The sequence below is a fragment of the Antechinus flavipes genome, chromosome 4, assembly GCF_016432865.1.
Source record: "Antechinus flavipes isolate AdamAnt ecotype Samford, QLD, Australia chromosome 4, AdamAnt_v2, whole genome shotgun sequence".
NCBI classification, from domain to species: Eukaryota; Metazoa; Chordata; class Mammalia; order Dasyuromorphia; family Dasyuridae; genus Antechinus; species Antechinus flavipes.
In genome coordinates, this window is record NC_067401.1 from 356,558,716 (window position 1) to 356,576,570 (window position 17,855).

Sequence of the window (17,855 nt, forward strand, 5' to 3'; positions counted from 1 at the left end):
ATTATCTCTAAAATGTATCATTCTATAAAGAAAGATTGCTACATCTGAAATAAAAGAGTAGTTCTGCTACTTATAATGTTTGTGACCTAGGAAAAATTGCTTAATGTCTCTAGGGCAACCTTTCCTTATCCAAAAAATAATGGTATTAGACTAAACCTGGGATTCTTTTTCCACACAACCCTTTTCATGTGAGAATTTTTTACATGACCCAGTTTCAGATCTGAGCCAAGGTATTTCTGGCAGCTTTTGTGCATGTATAGTGCAAAATGCACATGCATATTCAGAACCAAGGTGCAGTGAAGTCATGCAATGCAACGTGGGCAAACACTGACAGAAACAACTCAGATTCATTATAGATTTGATTTTGACTTTTTGGTTGTTGCATTCAAAAACCTTTTACTATTGTCAAATTTTTTTCACAACCCTCACATTCAGTTATATGACCCCTAATAGGGTCATAATCCATAGTTAATCCAAAGAATCTTTGGATTAGAACATCTATGAAATTTCTGCTAACTCTAAATGAATGATTCTATGAGCCTTTCCAATTCATATCACAATTCCATTCCTTAAAGGGCTATTTAATTTGTTAGGTGGTCTGAAAGCCTGGTGACATTTCTCTCTCTATAATTCTCATTATATGCTTTTTGTCTCATGGATTTATGATTACTTTTTAAAATTTGAACTGGCAAGGAAGATAGCCTCTCCCTTTAAATATACCTCATCCAAAGCTTCACAGGAGAAAGTTCTGTTTAATCAAAGGCAAATGACCATTTGCCACCTATTGTCCCAACACTAATTACTCTAGCCTTTAATTTTTCTCAAGAGAAATGGAGCATCCTTTGATCCCACTGAAGACATTTTATTTCTATACATGGGAAGACACTATCATGAACACATGTGCAAATATGTTATTTACTCTTATTTGCACTTATGAGGAGACCAAAGCAAAACTATATTAAATTATTCCTCAAGGAACCAGAAAAGTCAAATCTTAGGCCTAAGCAATTAGAAGCTGAGTTTCCAGTTATATACCTTTAGTATATTTAGTCTGGATGGAATATGTATCTCCCTGTTCCTTGTGCAGCTGAGTGAAGTATGATATCAGAACAGTCCATGAGGTAATATAAAGTAAATTAAATAATGTGCTTTAGACCTATAAGCCGAACCAACAATAGGCACATAAGATAAATAAGACTTCAAAGTTGAAGTAAGCCAGATGAAGAGAATATAGTTCTGCAAACTTATATGGTAACTCTCAAGGGGAAACATATTTGTGTTAAGTATTATATAATTTACCACATAACCTCTTGTTTCATCTCAAAAATGCATAAAGCATTGCCTTTGTAAATCAAATATAACTGAATTTCAGAACTTAAGCCATAAGATTTCCCTGTTGACTAGACCAAGGTGAGGTCTGAAATGTTACAGTAAACAGGACAATAAGGCCATCAGGAAAGAGAACAAACCTCTGAGACACTTCAAGGTCTTTGTCTGAAATTTCTAGAGAAACTGACAATCCCTTTTTGATTAAGTAAATCAAGAAAGATCTTGTCATCAAAGGATATGAACAGACAATTTTCAGATGAAGAAATTAAAGCCATTTTTAGTCATGAAAAAAGGCTTTACATCATAATTGATTAGAGAAATGCAAAGTAAAACACCTCTGGGTACTACTTTATACCTTTCAGATTGGTGAAGGTGACAGGATAATAATGACAAATGTTGATATGGGAATTGGAACACTGGTACATTGTTAATGGAATTATAAACTGATCCAGGCATTCTGAAGATCAATTTGGAACTATGCCCAAACGATTATCAAACTGGCATACCCTTTGATCCAGCAGTGTCACTACTGGGTCAGTATCTCAAAGAGATCATAAAAGAGGGTAAAGGATCCACATGTTCAAAAATGTTTGTTGCAGCTCTTTTTGTGGAAGCAAGGACTAGAAGTTGAATGGATATTCATCAATAAGAGAACGGTTCAATAAGTTATGGCACATGAATATAATGGAATATTATTATTCTCTTAGAAATAATGGACAAGAAAAGACTGGCAAGATTTACATGAACTGATGCTAAGTGAAGTGAGCAGAACCAGGAGAACATTGTGCACAGTAACAGCAAGATGATGTGATTAACTATGATAGACTCAGCTCTTCCCAGAAATACAGTGGTTCAAGACAATTCCAATAGAGTTGGGACAGAAAATGACATTTATATCCAGAGAGAGAACTGAATATGGTTTAAAATCAGGCAATTTTCACCTTTTTTTTAGTTATTACCTTTTTAAAATGTGGTTTTCTTTTTTTTTGTTGTGACTTTTCTTTTACAACATGACTAACATAAAAATATGTTTGAAATGATTATACACATAGATTGCTTATTGTCTTGGGGAGAGGAATGGGTAAGAGAGAGGAAGAGGTTAAAAAAATTTACAAAAATAAATGTTGAAAACTATCTTTACATATAAATGGAAAAATAAAATATTATTGAAATTTTAAAAAATGAATGACCTTTCAGAGCTGTGCCTTAAAGCTTTCCATTTATTTGGCTAAGTTTTACATTGGAACAAAAGTACTTATCAAAGGAAATTTTAGAGTGGGCCAGGTGATTCAACTCAAGATTAACTGGCCTGGAGAAGTAACATTGCAATCATGAATATCAAGAAAAATTCTTCAGTCCTGACATGGAAGGCCATGGTCACACTCAGTTTACTAGATTAGCAATCCACCATGGACACAAAGAAAGCAATTGAGTGGTTGGAGTAGATTTAGCTGTAATTGAACCTTCTGAGGTTAGCATTTATTATTGTGCACCTTCTAGGTGCCAATGCTAGGAAAACTAAGAAAGACAAAAAGCAGACCCCGCTCTCACAGAACTCATATTCTAAGGAAGAGATAAAATACAAATGACTATGTACAAAGAAAATGTAGATAAATATTTTTATAGGATAAAACAGTGGTAGGAATACTCTCAGAAGACACTTAAGGAAGACTTGGAAAATCTTAGAGAGGCTTGTCATCTTGAAACATTCTTGGATAAAGGAAAATAATTGGGTCATGATACAACCTTGCACCAATAAAGTGGTAGTAAAAATAACTAATAACCACTATTCCCAAAAATTGCTCATCATGAATGAACCTTGCAGTTGAAAAGACATTAGCAATGGACATATAAGGATTTAAATCTTTTCTCTGAATCTCTCTCTCTTCTTTTCAGCTATTTTATATCAGAGTAATCTTGATAAACTTTATGATACTCTCATCAGATCTGAATTAGAAAGGAACAAGTAAATGCCACTTTTTTTTTTTTTTTTTGAGGCAATTAGGGTTAAGTGACTTGCCCAGAGTCACACAGCTAGGAACTGAAGTGTCTGAGGACAGATTTGAACTTAGGTCCTCTTGATTTCAGGGCTGGTACTCTATCCACTGAGCCAACTAGCTGCCTCGTAAATGCCATTTTTGACAACACTTGAGTTCCCATTTATTTTTGAAAATTCTCAAGATCAAATGGATGATGATCTTATATGATCTGCACACTTACTAGCAGTTTGAATAAGATGAGTTCCTCCTTGAAAAAGGTTTTCAAGAAAAAGTTGAAAGGCCCCTTTGTTGGTATTCTGACAAGAGATTCTTGTTCCATTATGTATTGAACTAGATGGCTTTGGAGGCTATCAGAGATAACCCAAGAGATTTCACGATTCTCCCCAAATTTTACAGAGGAAGAAATTGAGACTACATCTCCTAGGAATGTTCTGAAGAGTAAAAGGAGTTTATAGCAGAATCACACAAGCAATACCAGTAGCTACCCTGAACTTTATCCTACAAAAGACATCAATTCTGAAACTTATTCCTCATCAGCAGCCCCTGTTTCTGTCTCCCTATCTCCATTAGATTGGAGAGAGAAGAGTACAGACAGTGGAGAGCTCCTCCAGATCTGCACCCTATAAGGAAGTCACTCAGCATAGTATTCTAATCATTCCCTAGCCTGACTGTAAGACTTCATCATGCCCCTGAATGGGTTATCTTTCTCATCATGGCTCTTCACTCCATACTTTTTAGTTTTAAATGTGTTGTCTTTCCTCCTTCCCTCCCCTGGCCACTGGATTGAAGACAGGAACTGTCTTTTGCCTTTTCTTGCCCTCATGCTTAGCAGAGTGCTTGGCACACAGTAGGTATTTGAGAAATGCTTACTGACTCTGACTCTAGTTCTGAATTTATCCATAATTGCACTTATGACCAGAAAGAGACTTTAAGATCTTATAACTTCTGATAGCACTTGTGATAATTTCAGTTCAGTCATTTTTCAATTGTATCTGACTCTTCATGACCTCATTTGGGGTTTCCTTGGCAAAAATTTATTCCCCAGCTCATTTTATAAATGAGGAAACTGAAGCAAAATCAGGGTTAAGTCATTTGTCCAGGATTACACAGTTATTAAGTATCTGAGGCCAAATCTGAACTCACAAAGATAAATCTTCTTCACTCCAGTTCCAGCAATCTATGCATTGCACCACCTAGGTGTTCAAATGATGATTTATCATTGCTCAAATATAAACATGCATTCTACAAGTTTTTTTGCCTTAACAGAAACTCACAAAAGTCTAGCAAATAAATGTCTTGTTATTTCAATTGTTGTTTCTCAAGGACTCAGATACTTTGTGGTATTGTCTAAATATATAGCATTTCATCATCATAGCACAAGGAAATCAGGTACTACAACAGGAAGATTTGTTCACAATTATGTAATTGTTATTAAATGGACACAACATGTCTGTAATTCAGTGAAGTGAAATCTGTATAAATCTTTTAGATAACAAAATACCCTAAAAAAATGGTAGCACTGATGTATGAAAACCGGTGTCCATAAATTCAATCTCTTCTCTCTTATCTCTCCATGTTTTTTCTTTTCTCTCCTCCTCTCTCCCCCTACAGTCAAATGAATGATCCTCTATTTTGACATCTTCCTCCTTCAGATTCTGTAAAATCTGACCTGCTGCCTCAAAAGAAAGTCAGGAATGAACAAATTCACATTTGTTTATAATATTACATAAAATAAATAATTATAAATATATAAACATTCAAAAATTAGGTGGAGTGGATGCCTACACTTCTGACAAAAAAAATTTAAAAATAGACTGTACTTAATACCAAAGGTCGGCATATTGCATAGACAATGGTTACATACTACACATAAGAATTACTTAATATAAGTCTCGACAAAATTAAAATTTTCTCTTTTGTTCCCAAGTGATCTCTTGAGTTTTTAAATCTTTGTGATTAGAGGTAATGAGTTATTATTTCTTCAGGGAAGAGATTTTAATTTTGAACTGAGCTTATAAAGCATTTATTAAGCACTTAATATGCATCAAAAACAATGCTGAGTTCTAGGGCTACAAATATCAGATATCTTTCTCTCAAGGAGATTGCTTCAAAGGAGAAGACATACCCTAAAGAAGAGCTGAAAATGAAAAAGGAGAGAATGGTACTCAGCTGGAGGCAAGGCTACTAATGGTAGGTAGAAATAGGTAGAGTGAGCTAAATTAGGAGTAAAGTAAGCAGCATGGTGAAGACATGACTTTGCTGGGGACCAAGCTTCAGAACAGAGCTGGCAATCTAAGTTACATTTTACCACCACTGTCCTCAGCCTCCTGTACTGCTAAAGCAATAATGGCAGCTCTAAGTTATCCTCCAGAGCATGGCTCATTTCCTACCTCTTCTGGAAGCATATTAGCACTTCCAGAACTGGAGATGAAACAGCACCTGGCAGGTAACAGTATAAAATTTTGTACAAGTGAATCTACCCCTCAGGCCTTTGCATTTGGGCAACAGAACTACTTAAGTAGCCTCTTAAATTGGTCTCATTCTTTTCCAATTACATCTTGCTTACTCTTTTCAGAAGATAAGTAGGAAGGCTGATAGGCAAAATGTTGGCCTTGAAGTCAGAAAAACTTATATTTGAATTCTGCTTCAGATACTCACTAAATGATTTGAGAGAAGTCACTTAACCTCTCCTGGCTTCCATTTCCTCATCTGTTAATAATAGTTAGTAATATCTCACAAAGCTGTTGAAAAGATCAAATGAGATCATATATGTAAAATATTTTGTAAGCTTTAAAGTAAAGCTTCTTGACAATTATGACATTAACTCCTTTAAATTAAGGAAGGTATGAGTTCAACTCTTGCCTCCAAAATTAGGTGCAATAGGCAACAGGCAAATCACTTAATCCTTTTAACTCTCAGTTTTGTCCATAAAATGGAAATAACAACATTTATTTTATTTCCCTCAGCAAGCTGCTAAGAGAAGCAAATGAGATCATGTATGTAAAGTACTATACATGCTCTTATTATGAAGACTGCCATCACAACATTCCTCAGCATAGTGTCTCACTGTCAGGAGGAGAATGCAATATAGTGGGACATGAGATGGCACAGTGGACAGAATGCTTGATTTTTAGTCAGAAAGAGTGTTAAGACTATAAGCCACTTAGTAGACCTAGAGACTAGACTGGATTTAGCAAAAAGTCTAATTATTCAGCATGAATATAGATTGGTAGATAGCATTTCTTACAAGGGCTAAAAGAGAAGAGACGTGTAGATATCAATGAGGCCAATGAACTCTGAGATTTAGAGCTAGAAGGAGGCCTCAGAGATGGTCAAATCCAAACCCAAAACTTTACAAATGGTAGAATTAAGGACCAGAGTGAATTATATCTCAACAAGAACCAACTTACTATAAGAATTATACAGGGGAAATGCGAATGTGAAAAACTTCTTAACTAACTTAACTAGTTTGTTATCAATAGGCAACAGATTAACTGATCCTATGAAGCTGGCAAACAATCTTTTTCAGATTTGAAAATAGCCAACAGGAGATATGACCTGTATGTTAGATGCAAAAGCTTTTATCTGAAGTTATCTGAAATAGCACTCTGGAGATGAGTCAATCAATTAAATTTTAAAAAAGAGCATTCTCTTCTACCAAAAAACTTAGATTCTAGAGATCTGGAACATGGAAAGAATTATTATTAAGAAGTTATTAAGGAGTGGGAAATTCCCTACTGTTATCTAGAGACCTCAGTCTCCTGGGGTACAGTTGTATTTGAACTATCTAAGACCATATTTTGTTTTACTTATGTAGACATTCTGGTTCCTTGATCTAATGATCCAGACAACATTACTAATATTTGGGTGAAAGATATAGATATTGTAACTCCCTGGGATTAGGCTCAGAACATTGAATTTATCATTTCCCTCTTTCTATCATCATGGCAGGAGATTAATTTCATAATTAAATCAACCAACAAGCATTGACTAATTAACTACTATGTGCCAAGTACTGTGCTAAGTGCCAGGGCTATCAACCCCCTACTTACAAGCAGCTTATATTCAGAGATCGAATACATACAGCTGAGCAAGTAGAAATCTTTCTAGGAAGAATCTTTAAATTCAAATCTCTACCTCAGGTAGACCAATTAATAAGCCAACAAGCTTTTATCAAGCATCTAATACTATTTACTTGGTATTGGAGATAAAAAGATTAAATATGAAACAAAACCTAGTCTCTAGAAGAGGGAATAGAGCAACACACTATATATCTAACCTCTTGGTATGTGTGTTTATATATATACATACATAAAGAAAATAGGTTAAAATATGCATGTATGTATATTTGTGTGTATATTACATAGGTGTGTGAGTGTATATATACATTCACACACATATGCTAACACACATATTAACTAGGATATTGGGGGAGGTTTCATGTAGGAGACTGATGCCTAATTTGAGCTTTGAGAGCAGCTCTAAATTTTCAGAATAGGAGTGAGGAAGGAGAATATTCAGAGACAGAAACAGCTGATGCCAAAACATATAATATATGAGATTAAAATGTCACGTACAAAGGATGGCAAGTAAACCAGTTGGACTGGACCACAGAAAAGACATGGAAAGATAAGCTGGAGCTAGACTGTTGAGAAGACCAAATCCTGATAAGAAATGAGTGCAAAATAAATGACCATAGTAGAATTCAAAACCACTCAGCTTTCTGAGGAATAAATAGAGAGAAAGAGCTTCATTTGTCCACTTATTTTAAAATAAGTTCAAAAAAGACTGGACAGCAAAAAGGCATTGAGAAAATCCATTAGGACAATATCCTATATAAACCCACCAATAAAGCAGAATATAATGAACCAAGAGATGTTCAATTTTGTTAATGAAACAAGAAAGGATCTTTGCAGATGTGAGTTGATTTCCCTAAAATGAAGTGGCATAGCTGGGTTCCCTGTGTGAAGAAAAATGGAAAGTGGGCCTGCAGAAGCAGGTTGTAGAAAAACAAGCAAGGAAAATGAGATTTCCCTCTTTTCTATATGCTACTTGTTATGACAAGGGGTTAGTTTCATGAGTATTTTTCAGGGTACTAATTGCCAGGTGGTAGGAAGATCCTGGATGAAGAAGAACATAAAATCTTGAAATAAGTAAGTCAAAAGATATGCCTTAGGGATACATTTGCTAAAAAGAGATAAATAATAAATGGGAACCATGGAATACAGAATCTGTGGCATTTAAATTTAAGTATGTGAGAGGCATTTATTGGCATCTGTGCCAGACCACATTTATCTAGCACCCACCTGACACATGTCAGCAAAGAGAAAAATGAATAGAGAGATCACTGAATTTGGATTCAGAGCATTTGGGTTCAAACTCTGATTTTACAGATTTAAGACAAAATAAAACTAAAACTAATTTGGAGGAACAAAAGGTCTATAATATCAAGGGAAATAATTTCTAGAAGTGAGAATTAAGAGGAAATAGTATGTTCCGACTTTTAAAAATATTAATAAAGCTAGGTGGCACAGATGATACAGCACTGAACAAGAAAAACCAAATACAACTTTAGACATTTAGTAATTGAATCTGGGCAAGTAACTTAACCACTATCTGCCTCAATATCTTCAACTGTAAAAGGGGGGAAAATTGCAACTACATTTCAGGGTTGCTGTGAGGATCAAATGAGACACTACTTGTAACCTGCCTAGTCTGAGAGCTAAATGCTTATCTTAGCATCTTTGTGATAGTTTACAAAGTTTATAAAACATAGTTTTATATATGTTTCTTTCTTTCTTTCCTTCTTCGCACACAAATTTATTCCCATCTCCCAGGTTTACACCTTTCTTCTTGACGCATCTTCTACCACAGATCTCTATTTCTACCTGCTGTCTAATCCAAACCATTCTCACAGTTCACACAGCCACCTTTGTTCAAATTTGGATTACTGCAACAATCTATCTGTAGGCTATCCTACACACAAAATAATTTTCCTCAAATGCAAATATCCCCACTCTTAATGCAAATAAATTCTGTGGCTGCCTCTTGCCTTTAGGACCAAATATAAATGCTTCTGCTCCTTTCCACTGAGACACTTTGGCCTTTTCTTTGTTCCTAAATTCCAAACTTAAAAGTAAATAAAAGTAAACTTGATGTGTAAATTTTAGTTATCAAAATAATTATTTCTGCTGTTACTATTGCCATTATGTTAATTGAATACACCCCGCTGCTCACTAAATGTGTTATATTTCTTTGGCTCCCTATCACATCCCCCATAGGATGAGTTCTAACCTCCTCTTCTTTCCTCCAGCTTCTGAGCATAGCCCAGCTTCATCACTATCATAAATTATACCACTTCTCACACCACTGAAAAGATTGAAGACTTTCTCTCTTCCTCTCCATCTTCCCTCAAAACATGAGTCTTTAGTTATTACCTCCTTCTTTCCTTTGTGGAAAGAGTGATTTTCTTCCTACCCAAGATCAATATCTTCCCATCTTTCCCTCATTAGTATCCTTGGATTTCCCCTCCCGTCTCCCTTAAAACCAGTCTTACTTGTATTGAAAATCTCTTCATTTTTTAAATCTTTACTCTTCCCACTTGGCTTTTTCTTCTCCTATAAATGTCCTCAAGTTTTTTCATGCATGTTATTTTAAAAAAACTTTTCCTTGAACTTATTCCCTTATTTCCTTATTCTTATTCCAATGACTCTTTCACTGCCACACATTTTTAATAACTAGCGATATCTGTTTGCCTTCCTCATCATCAACCCATTTCTCAGCATAAGAAACTAGGAAAAAAGTAAGGAAATTTTTACGTTAAATAAAAGGAAACAGAAGGGGAAATTTTAGTACTATTTTTAAAAATAAATGTGCATATTATGGTGTCAGAAAGTTTTGCTGTCCAAAGAATACAGAGTGTTATTCTGAGGAAAACATGTTATATAGTAAAGGATCAAAGAGTCAAATGAATTGTAACTCATAGGAAGTTAAGTCTAAAACACTACTCAGGGCATAAATAATTTATCTCACTCTCTTTCAATCTCATGCAGTCTGGTGTCCATCCCTACCATATGCAAAAAGTAGATATTGATGCTCTTAATTCTTTCATTCAATACTCTTCTCTCAGTCCTCACCCAGTCAAAATGAAACCACTCTGGACACACTCTGTGTTCCCCTATCTCTGAACTTGTGTTCTGGTGGTTAATTATCTAGGCCTGTAATACTCTCCTCTGATCCCTTCATCTCTTTCTATTGACATCTTTCCCATCCTACCTATCAGCTCAAAAATCACCTCTGCAATGAAGCTTTCCTGATATCCCAAACTTCATTTGATTTCAAAGACTTTTGTAGTCTTATGTCATCTTCTCATATACACAGCCCATTCTAATTTTCATTATATTTGTGTGCGTATGTTTACATACATGTTATGTGTGTGAGTGCCTTACCTTGACTATATTGTAAGCTCCTTGAGGGCAAGGACCGTGTCTTATCTATCCTTGTATTTCATCCCTGTGCATACCCCAGCACATTAAACACAGAAAGACCTTAAAAAATGTGTGTTGGACCAATTAATGGCTTGAGTCTTAAATTCCTCATATTTCGGTTGTTATTTGCAAAGGGAAAATGATACAAAAAGAAAAAAAAGTTAGCTACTCTGGTTCATTTCAAAGGCTTTCCTTCTATTTATGGCCAGCAATGTAGAGGAATATTTGTACAGGCTATTCTGTCAATGATTCTCAAATGTTTATTTTCAACACTATAAAGGATAAATGATACCTAACAGGGTTTTGTTTCATTCAAATGCTATGTTAGATTTTCAACATTTTGTCCAATTTTAAATAAGTACTGAAATAAAGGATATAAAATAAATATAATTTCATCTTACAGCTTAATCAATAATTTAGCACTTACTGAGCACTCACAATACACTAGGTGTTATACAGTCCTTGTCCTCCAGGAGCTTAGCCCCCTGATTTACATAAAGTTAACAAGACTATTTCCCCACAATGTGAAAAGGTTTACTTGGTATTGCCAAAGTAACTAATACTATAATGCTCCCAATGCTGGCATAATTGGATTGTCCATATTTCCCAAACTCCATCCTCCCTCCAATAACTACCTATATCTGGGGACTCTTAATTTCAATAATTTTTTTTTCTAAATACAATACTATTCCATTAAGTATAAAAATAAGCAAAAGCTTATCAGAAGTTTTTGATTTCTATGTGGTAACAGCAGAAAATAATTCTTTAAATTACTTACCCGGGTGATTTCATTAGAAATTCCTTCATCTGTAAAGAAAAAAAAATACAATTAAAAACTACAGGCAAGTCCTGGAATGAGGTACCATGATATTCCATAACACCTTCACCTTAATGAACTTGAGAATTTGGTTCTTAAATATGTTTGTTTTAATATTTAAGGGCTAAATAACAAGGCATTAATATATAGATAATATGTGTGTTGTCAACTACACAGAATTGGCCTTAAACCAGGACTTTTTTTTCTCCTCTCAACACCTTTGTGCCCAAACAATTTTTATATGACCCCACTATGAATCTGAGCCAAGGTGTTTCTGGCAGTGTTCATGCAAAATGCACAAGTTGTGTATTCAGAACCAAAGCTGTAGTGAAGTCGTGAGATGCAACATGGGGCAATTGCTGCCAGAAATATTCATTTGATTTTGAATTAATTTTTGGCCACTGAATTAAAAAACCTTTCAGGGCCAAATTTTTCACCACTCCCACATTGTTATATTACTCCATCTGAGATCATGACTCACAGTTTAAGAAGCTTTGCTCTAACACATAAGGTAGCCTCAGCCAAACAGAGCAGGCTAAAGATAGGGTGTCTCATAATAATTTGATAATAATTATGTTATGTGTGTCTATGAATGCATACACATACATGTACACACATAAATCTTATATATGCACATATGTATTATCTATATATATGGTTATTTTGTATCAAATCTGAACTGAGCAATCTGAGCAATATGTAATAAGCACAGTTTTCATTTTACATGATTACAACTCTTTCTTGAAAAAGTTGAAGAAATAGGATGAATGAAAGTGGAAGGGATGAGTACAGGGTTTACCCTGTACTCGCAGCACAGAAGAGGGTGGGGAAAAGAAAAAGGCATCCATTTTTCAGAGATTTTAATTTTTCCAAAGGAATAAATAACGTTATTCAAGTGGTTCTGCATCTGTTACAGAACTTCTCAATAATACAGTTTTGAGATTTCTGAGATAACCCTATGAAACCTTTTATATATGATGAAGCGATTCCAATGCAACCACTTGGCTAAGCTAAATTTAATATTTAAAAAATATCCTAAAACAAGATGCTTGTCAGGATCTGGGTTTGAAGACCAAGACATCCTTGAAAACAATATATTGTAAAGTGCACTTTGAATAGAGTGCCAGAATTACTTGTCACTTGACAACTTGCACAAAAAATTCATGAATTATATCTGGTTTTTCCATGAGAGTGAGCTCTTTGGGATGCTTGTACTTTCACTGAACTCACTCTTTATGATGATATAACTTAGGATTTATCTGCTCCTTCAAGTAGAAAAATTTAATTTCTAACACATTCCTTGTACAAGGCAATATCCTTCATTACCCTGGTATGAAGAAGAGACTGAAATTTTTTCCTTTACAAGATTTATTATCCTTGTACAGTGAATAGCAACATGGTGTTATATAGTGTTTATAGTGTATAAAGCACTATATCTGAGTTTCAGTTATTCTATCACTAGTCCTTTCATAATGGCAAATCATAATTTTTATGAATTTAATGAATTTCCTCATTTATAATACTAGACTAACCACCAGGGTTGCTATAGAACTGAAGTACTGAACGTTCTATAGAAAAATGAATGACTACTATATTACTCATAATATTATCAACCTTATTCTGGTTTTCTTTATCCCTTTCCCAGGTGGTGGCACTCTCTACCTTCTTTCCTTACATAAAGTGATCCCATCATGGGGATAGCTTAGATGGACAAAATGGAATAGATTTTAAATGAGAAAGGGGCTAAAGAGTTTGGGCTTTTTCCTATAGGCATTAACAGCACAAAGAGGTTATTAAGCAAGAAAAAGACTCCTATTTTAGGATGATTACCCTAGTAGGACTTTGTTTTAAAAAACCAAACAAACCATAGAATCATAAGATCATAGATTTCAAGCTAGAAAGAGCCTCAAAGGTTAGCTAATAATACCAACCTTTTAAAGTTGAGGAAACTAAGGCCTCTAAAGGTTAACAAGCTTACCCAAAGTCACATACAAACTAAGGAGAATACCATAGTTTTCCTTTGGAAAACTCTGACTTTGCACCAGCACCCTGAACCATGCAATGCCTGTTTCTTTGAAACAGCCAATAAGATAAATTCTGTGTTTTATAAATCATATCATAAAACAGAAAAATAAATTCTTTCCTATGATTTGTTTCTTTTATTGATTTTATAGTAACTTACTGAGTATCTCTTTTACTGAATTGCTTCATTTACCTTATGTCACAAAATACTGACAGAGGAAAAGTATGCACTCTAGTCATGAAGTCTTTTTCAACAACTAAACAAGGGTCACTGATATAGACTTATTGAGAACTACAGGAACAATCTACATAGAATTCCAAATTGTTTGAAACAATTCCATATACGTTTAGTCTTCAGGTCATACTTTACAAAGTATATAATATGTACTCTTGTACTACGAGGTAGAAGCATTTTCCCCTCTTAAAGATATCAAGAGACACTTTTTAAACAAAAAATGGTTCTGACTCACAAAATGTACTAGCTGTGATGTCATGAACTGGTTAGAAGTGACTTTATCACTTACCATGCACTAACCTCCTACTTCTCCCTTCTTTCCCCTTCTCCTTCCTCCCCCCTTTCTCCCCCCCACCCCGGGCTGGTCCTGCCACATGAATTAGTGCAAGTTATTAAGCATTGTCACAGGTAGATTTTGGCCTTCAAAAAAATATAAATTTTAGAGCTTAGAAATTTTATTATTGTTGTTGTTGAGTCATCCATTTTTAATTTGTAATGCTCTAACAATAATAAATAAATAATACAACAAATTAAAAAAAACATTATTACAAACTTAGTAGACATTGAAAAGTTTCATGATGAAAGCAAAAATGCTATTTTGCTCTTGAAAACATGCTTGTTTTTGTTATTGAACATTGGAGTCCTTTTTTTGATTCAGACCACCTGAAGGGGAAGTTTATAAATATCAACCAAGGCAAGGAGATTGTTAGTAGAAGAAAGGATAAGTTACTGCATGGCATACTGTGTGGAATATAATTATGAATCATAGTATTCCCTATGAAGGAATCCTACTATACCTACAATATATATGCTTATTAGAGACATGTTTTATTTATTTATTTATCCTATCTAGGGAACAAAAATAAGGAACTGAATGAATGCTTAGTATTTTTTTTTCTCAAATACTGGCACCAAACTATAAATACCCTCAAGCCTCTACTATATCTTTTGTATCAGTTAAAGAATGATGATCAACATATAATGTGATAATTTTTTTTTAAAACAGCTATAGTGACTGATTTAAGATTCACTACCTTCTCTACAAACCTTATTGTTGAATACAAAGCATTCTAATTTTCTCTAAAAGGCATTGCTCTTAAGATTCTATTAAAAACAGCATATTTTGGACTAGACGTGAATTGGAATAGAGAAGACCAACAAGGGAAATGTGTGTGTGTGTGTGTGTGTGTGTGTGTGTGTTAGAGAATTACCTGGAAAAGGTTAAAAATATGTAGATCACACAGTCTGGATGTATCATAAGCTAACCTTAAAATCACCTTTAAGAGCCAGGCACTTAAATGTGCTCAAACTGCTATCTCTGATCCAGAATTCAACTTCCTGGTTTATGGTCCAAAGGCTGGTCCAAAGACCTCCAGAAAACCAACTAGAACCTTACATTTTGGCGCCCAAACATGGGACTAAGGATTTACATTCAGCAGTCCAGACTGACACGATCCTGATTTCAGTGGAAAAGTCTCCGTGACCCAGAAATTAGGATGAGTACAAAAGTAGACAAGAAAGAAACTTTGTTAAGGGTTAAACTAGTGTTTCAGCTGAAATGAGACAAAAGTTTAGAAAACAGCCTTCTCCACCATGAGGAAAGTATGTAGAATGCATAGTTAAACTAATAAAAAAAAAAAAAAAACCCAAGGTTTGATTGTAACTTGGAAGCAGATCACTGAACTCTTTGAAACATTAAAATACACATCTCCTTGGTCCTCTAAGGAAGAAGAACTGGATCCAGATGAGTGGAAACTAGTTGGACAGCAACTAATTGAATATTACAATGATAATGGTTCTAATTTAATTCCTAAAGAAACATTTTATACATATAACAATACAATTGGCTTTAAGAAATTACCTAAGTATTTTTATAAGGAAAAAGAAGAAAGAATAGGAGGGAGAGGTTATTGAAAAAAAACAGTTGAAAAGCATTAAGAATTAGACAAGAAAGGAGTTAAGTACGGTGCTGATGAAATTAAGGAATGTGGTGCTTCACAGCAGAAGCCATTAGAGCATTTCCCATACTCTGTCTTACCCACCTCAATTAACCCTTCATGGATAGAGGGAGAAAAATGAGGGGGAGGTGCAGTGATACCATCAGCATCATCCATGCAGGAGCTTTGTCCACTCCCTATGATAAGATTACAAAAGGCACTAGTTAAAGCTAAAAAAGGACAGGATATATCAGATTTAATAGAAGCATACCCTGTTGTTCAAGAGTTTGACTCTTCAGGTCAAGAAAGGAGAAGATACACTTCTTCTGATCTGGAAATTATTAAAGATTTGAAAAAGGCTTGCACTATTTATGGGGCTACATCATCTTATGTTAAGATGCTATTAGAGAATTTGCCTTATGAAATTTTAACCCCTAGTGACTGGAAATCTATAGCAAGGGCATGTTTAGAACATGGACAAAACTTGTAGCTTTCAGAGTATATAATGAACTATATAGACTACAAGATCAACAAAATATGCAAACTGGAGTTAATATACAAATCATCTTTGATCAACTAGTAGGTAAAAGTCAGTATTCAGAGGCTTTGGAACAAATTAATTACCCTTTGACAGTATATGAGCAAATTGCTGCTGCTGCCATCAAGGAATGGGGCACCCTCCCAGGAAAACAAGATAGAGGGGAAGCCTTCATGAAAATAGAACAAGGTCCCAATGAACCTTTTCCTGATTTTATTCAACATCTACACAGAAATTAAAGAGAATTGCAAGAAGAAATAGACAGCAAAACTATAATAGTGGGGAGATCTCAACCTTGCACTCTCAGAATTTGATAAATCAAACCACAAAATAAATAAGAAAGAAGTCAAAGAGGTAACTAGACTACTAGAAAAGTTATATATAATAGATCTTTGGAGAAAACTAAATAAAGACAAAAAGGCATACACTTTCTTCTCAGCAGTTCATAGAACCTATACAAAAATTGACCATATATTAGGACATAAAAACCTCAAAATCAAATAAAGTAAGGCAGGAATAGTAAATACATCCTTTTCAGACCACAATGCAATGAAAATTACATTCAATAAAAAGTCAGGGGAAAATAGACCAAAAAATAATTGGAAACTAAATAATCTCATACTAAAGAATGATTGGGTGAAACAGCAAATCACAGACATAATTAATAACTTCATCCAAGAAAATGACAATAATGAGACATCATACCAAAATGTATGGGATGCAGCCAAAGTGGTAATAATGGGAAATTTCCTATCTCTACTTGCATAAACTAGAGAAAAAGAAGTTCAATGAATTGGGCTTGCAATTAAAAATGCTAGAAAAGAAACACATTAAAAACCCCCAGTCAAACACTAAACTTGAAATTTTAAAAATAAGAGATCAATAAAATTGAAAGTAAAAAAACTATTGAATTAATTAATAAAACTAAGAGTTGGTTCTATGAAAAAACCAACAAAATAGACAAACCCTTAGTAAATCTGATTAAAAAAAGGAAAGAGGAAAATCAAATTGTTAGTCTTAAAAAGGAAAAGGGAGAACTCACCACTAATGAAGAGGAAATTAGAGCAATAATTAGGAGTTACTTTGCCCAACTTTATGCCAATAAATTCAATAACTTAAATGAATTGGAAAAATATATTTAAAAATATAGCTTACCCAGATTAACAGAGGATGAAGTAAATAGACTAAACAGTCCCATTTTAGAAAAAAGAAATAGAACAATCTATTAACCAACTTCCTAAGGAAACAATCCCCAGGGCCAGATGGATTTACATGTGAATTCTACCAAACATTTAAAGAATAATTAACTCCAATGCTATATAAACTATTTGAAAAAATAGAGATTGAAGGAGTCCTACCAAATTCCTTTTATGAATGACACAAACATGGTACTGATACCTAAACCAGATAGGTTGAAAACAGAGAAAGAAAATTATAGACCAATCTCCCTAATGAATATTGATGCTAAAATCTTAAATAAAATATTAGCA

At 34.3% G+C, this 17,855-nt stretch overlaps 1 protein-coding gene across 3 annotated transcripts in view; it reads right to left on the reverse strand.

Annotated features, from left to right (window-relative positions):
• The window catches only part of PDE10A (phosphodiesterase 10A), an 815,835-nt gene that overhangs the window by 157,711 nt on the left and 640,269 nt on the right, over positions 1 to 17,855 (reverse strand). For all 3 annotated transcript variants that reach the window (XM_051998086.1, XM_051998085.1, XM_051998087.1), the window contains one exon: positions 11,595 to 11,623. In XM_051998086.1, coding sequence (XP_051854046.1) covers positions 11,595 to 11,623 — 29 coding nt within the window. The remainder of the gene's footprint in view (positions 1 to 11,594; positions 11,624 to 17,855) is intronic.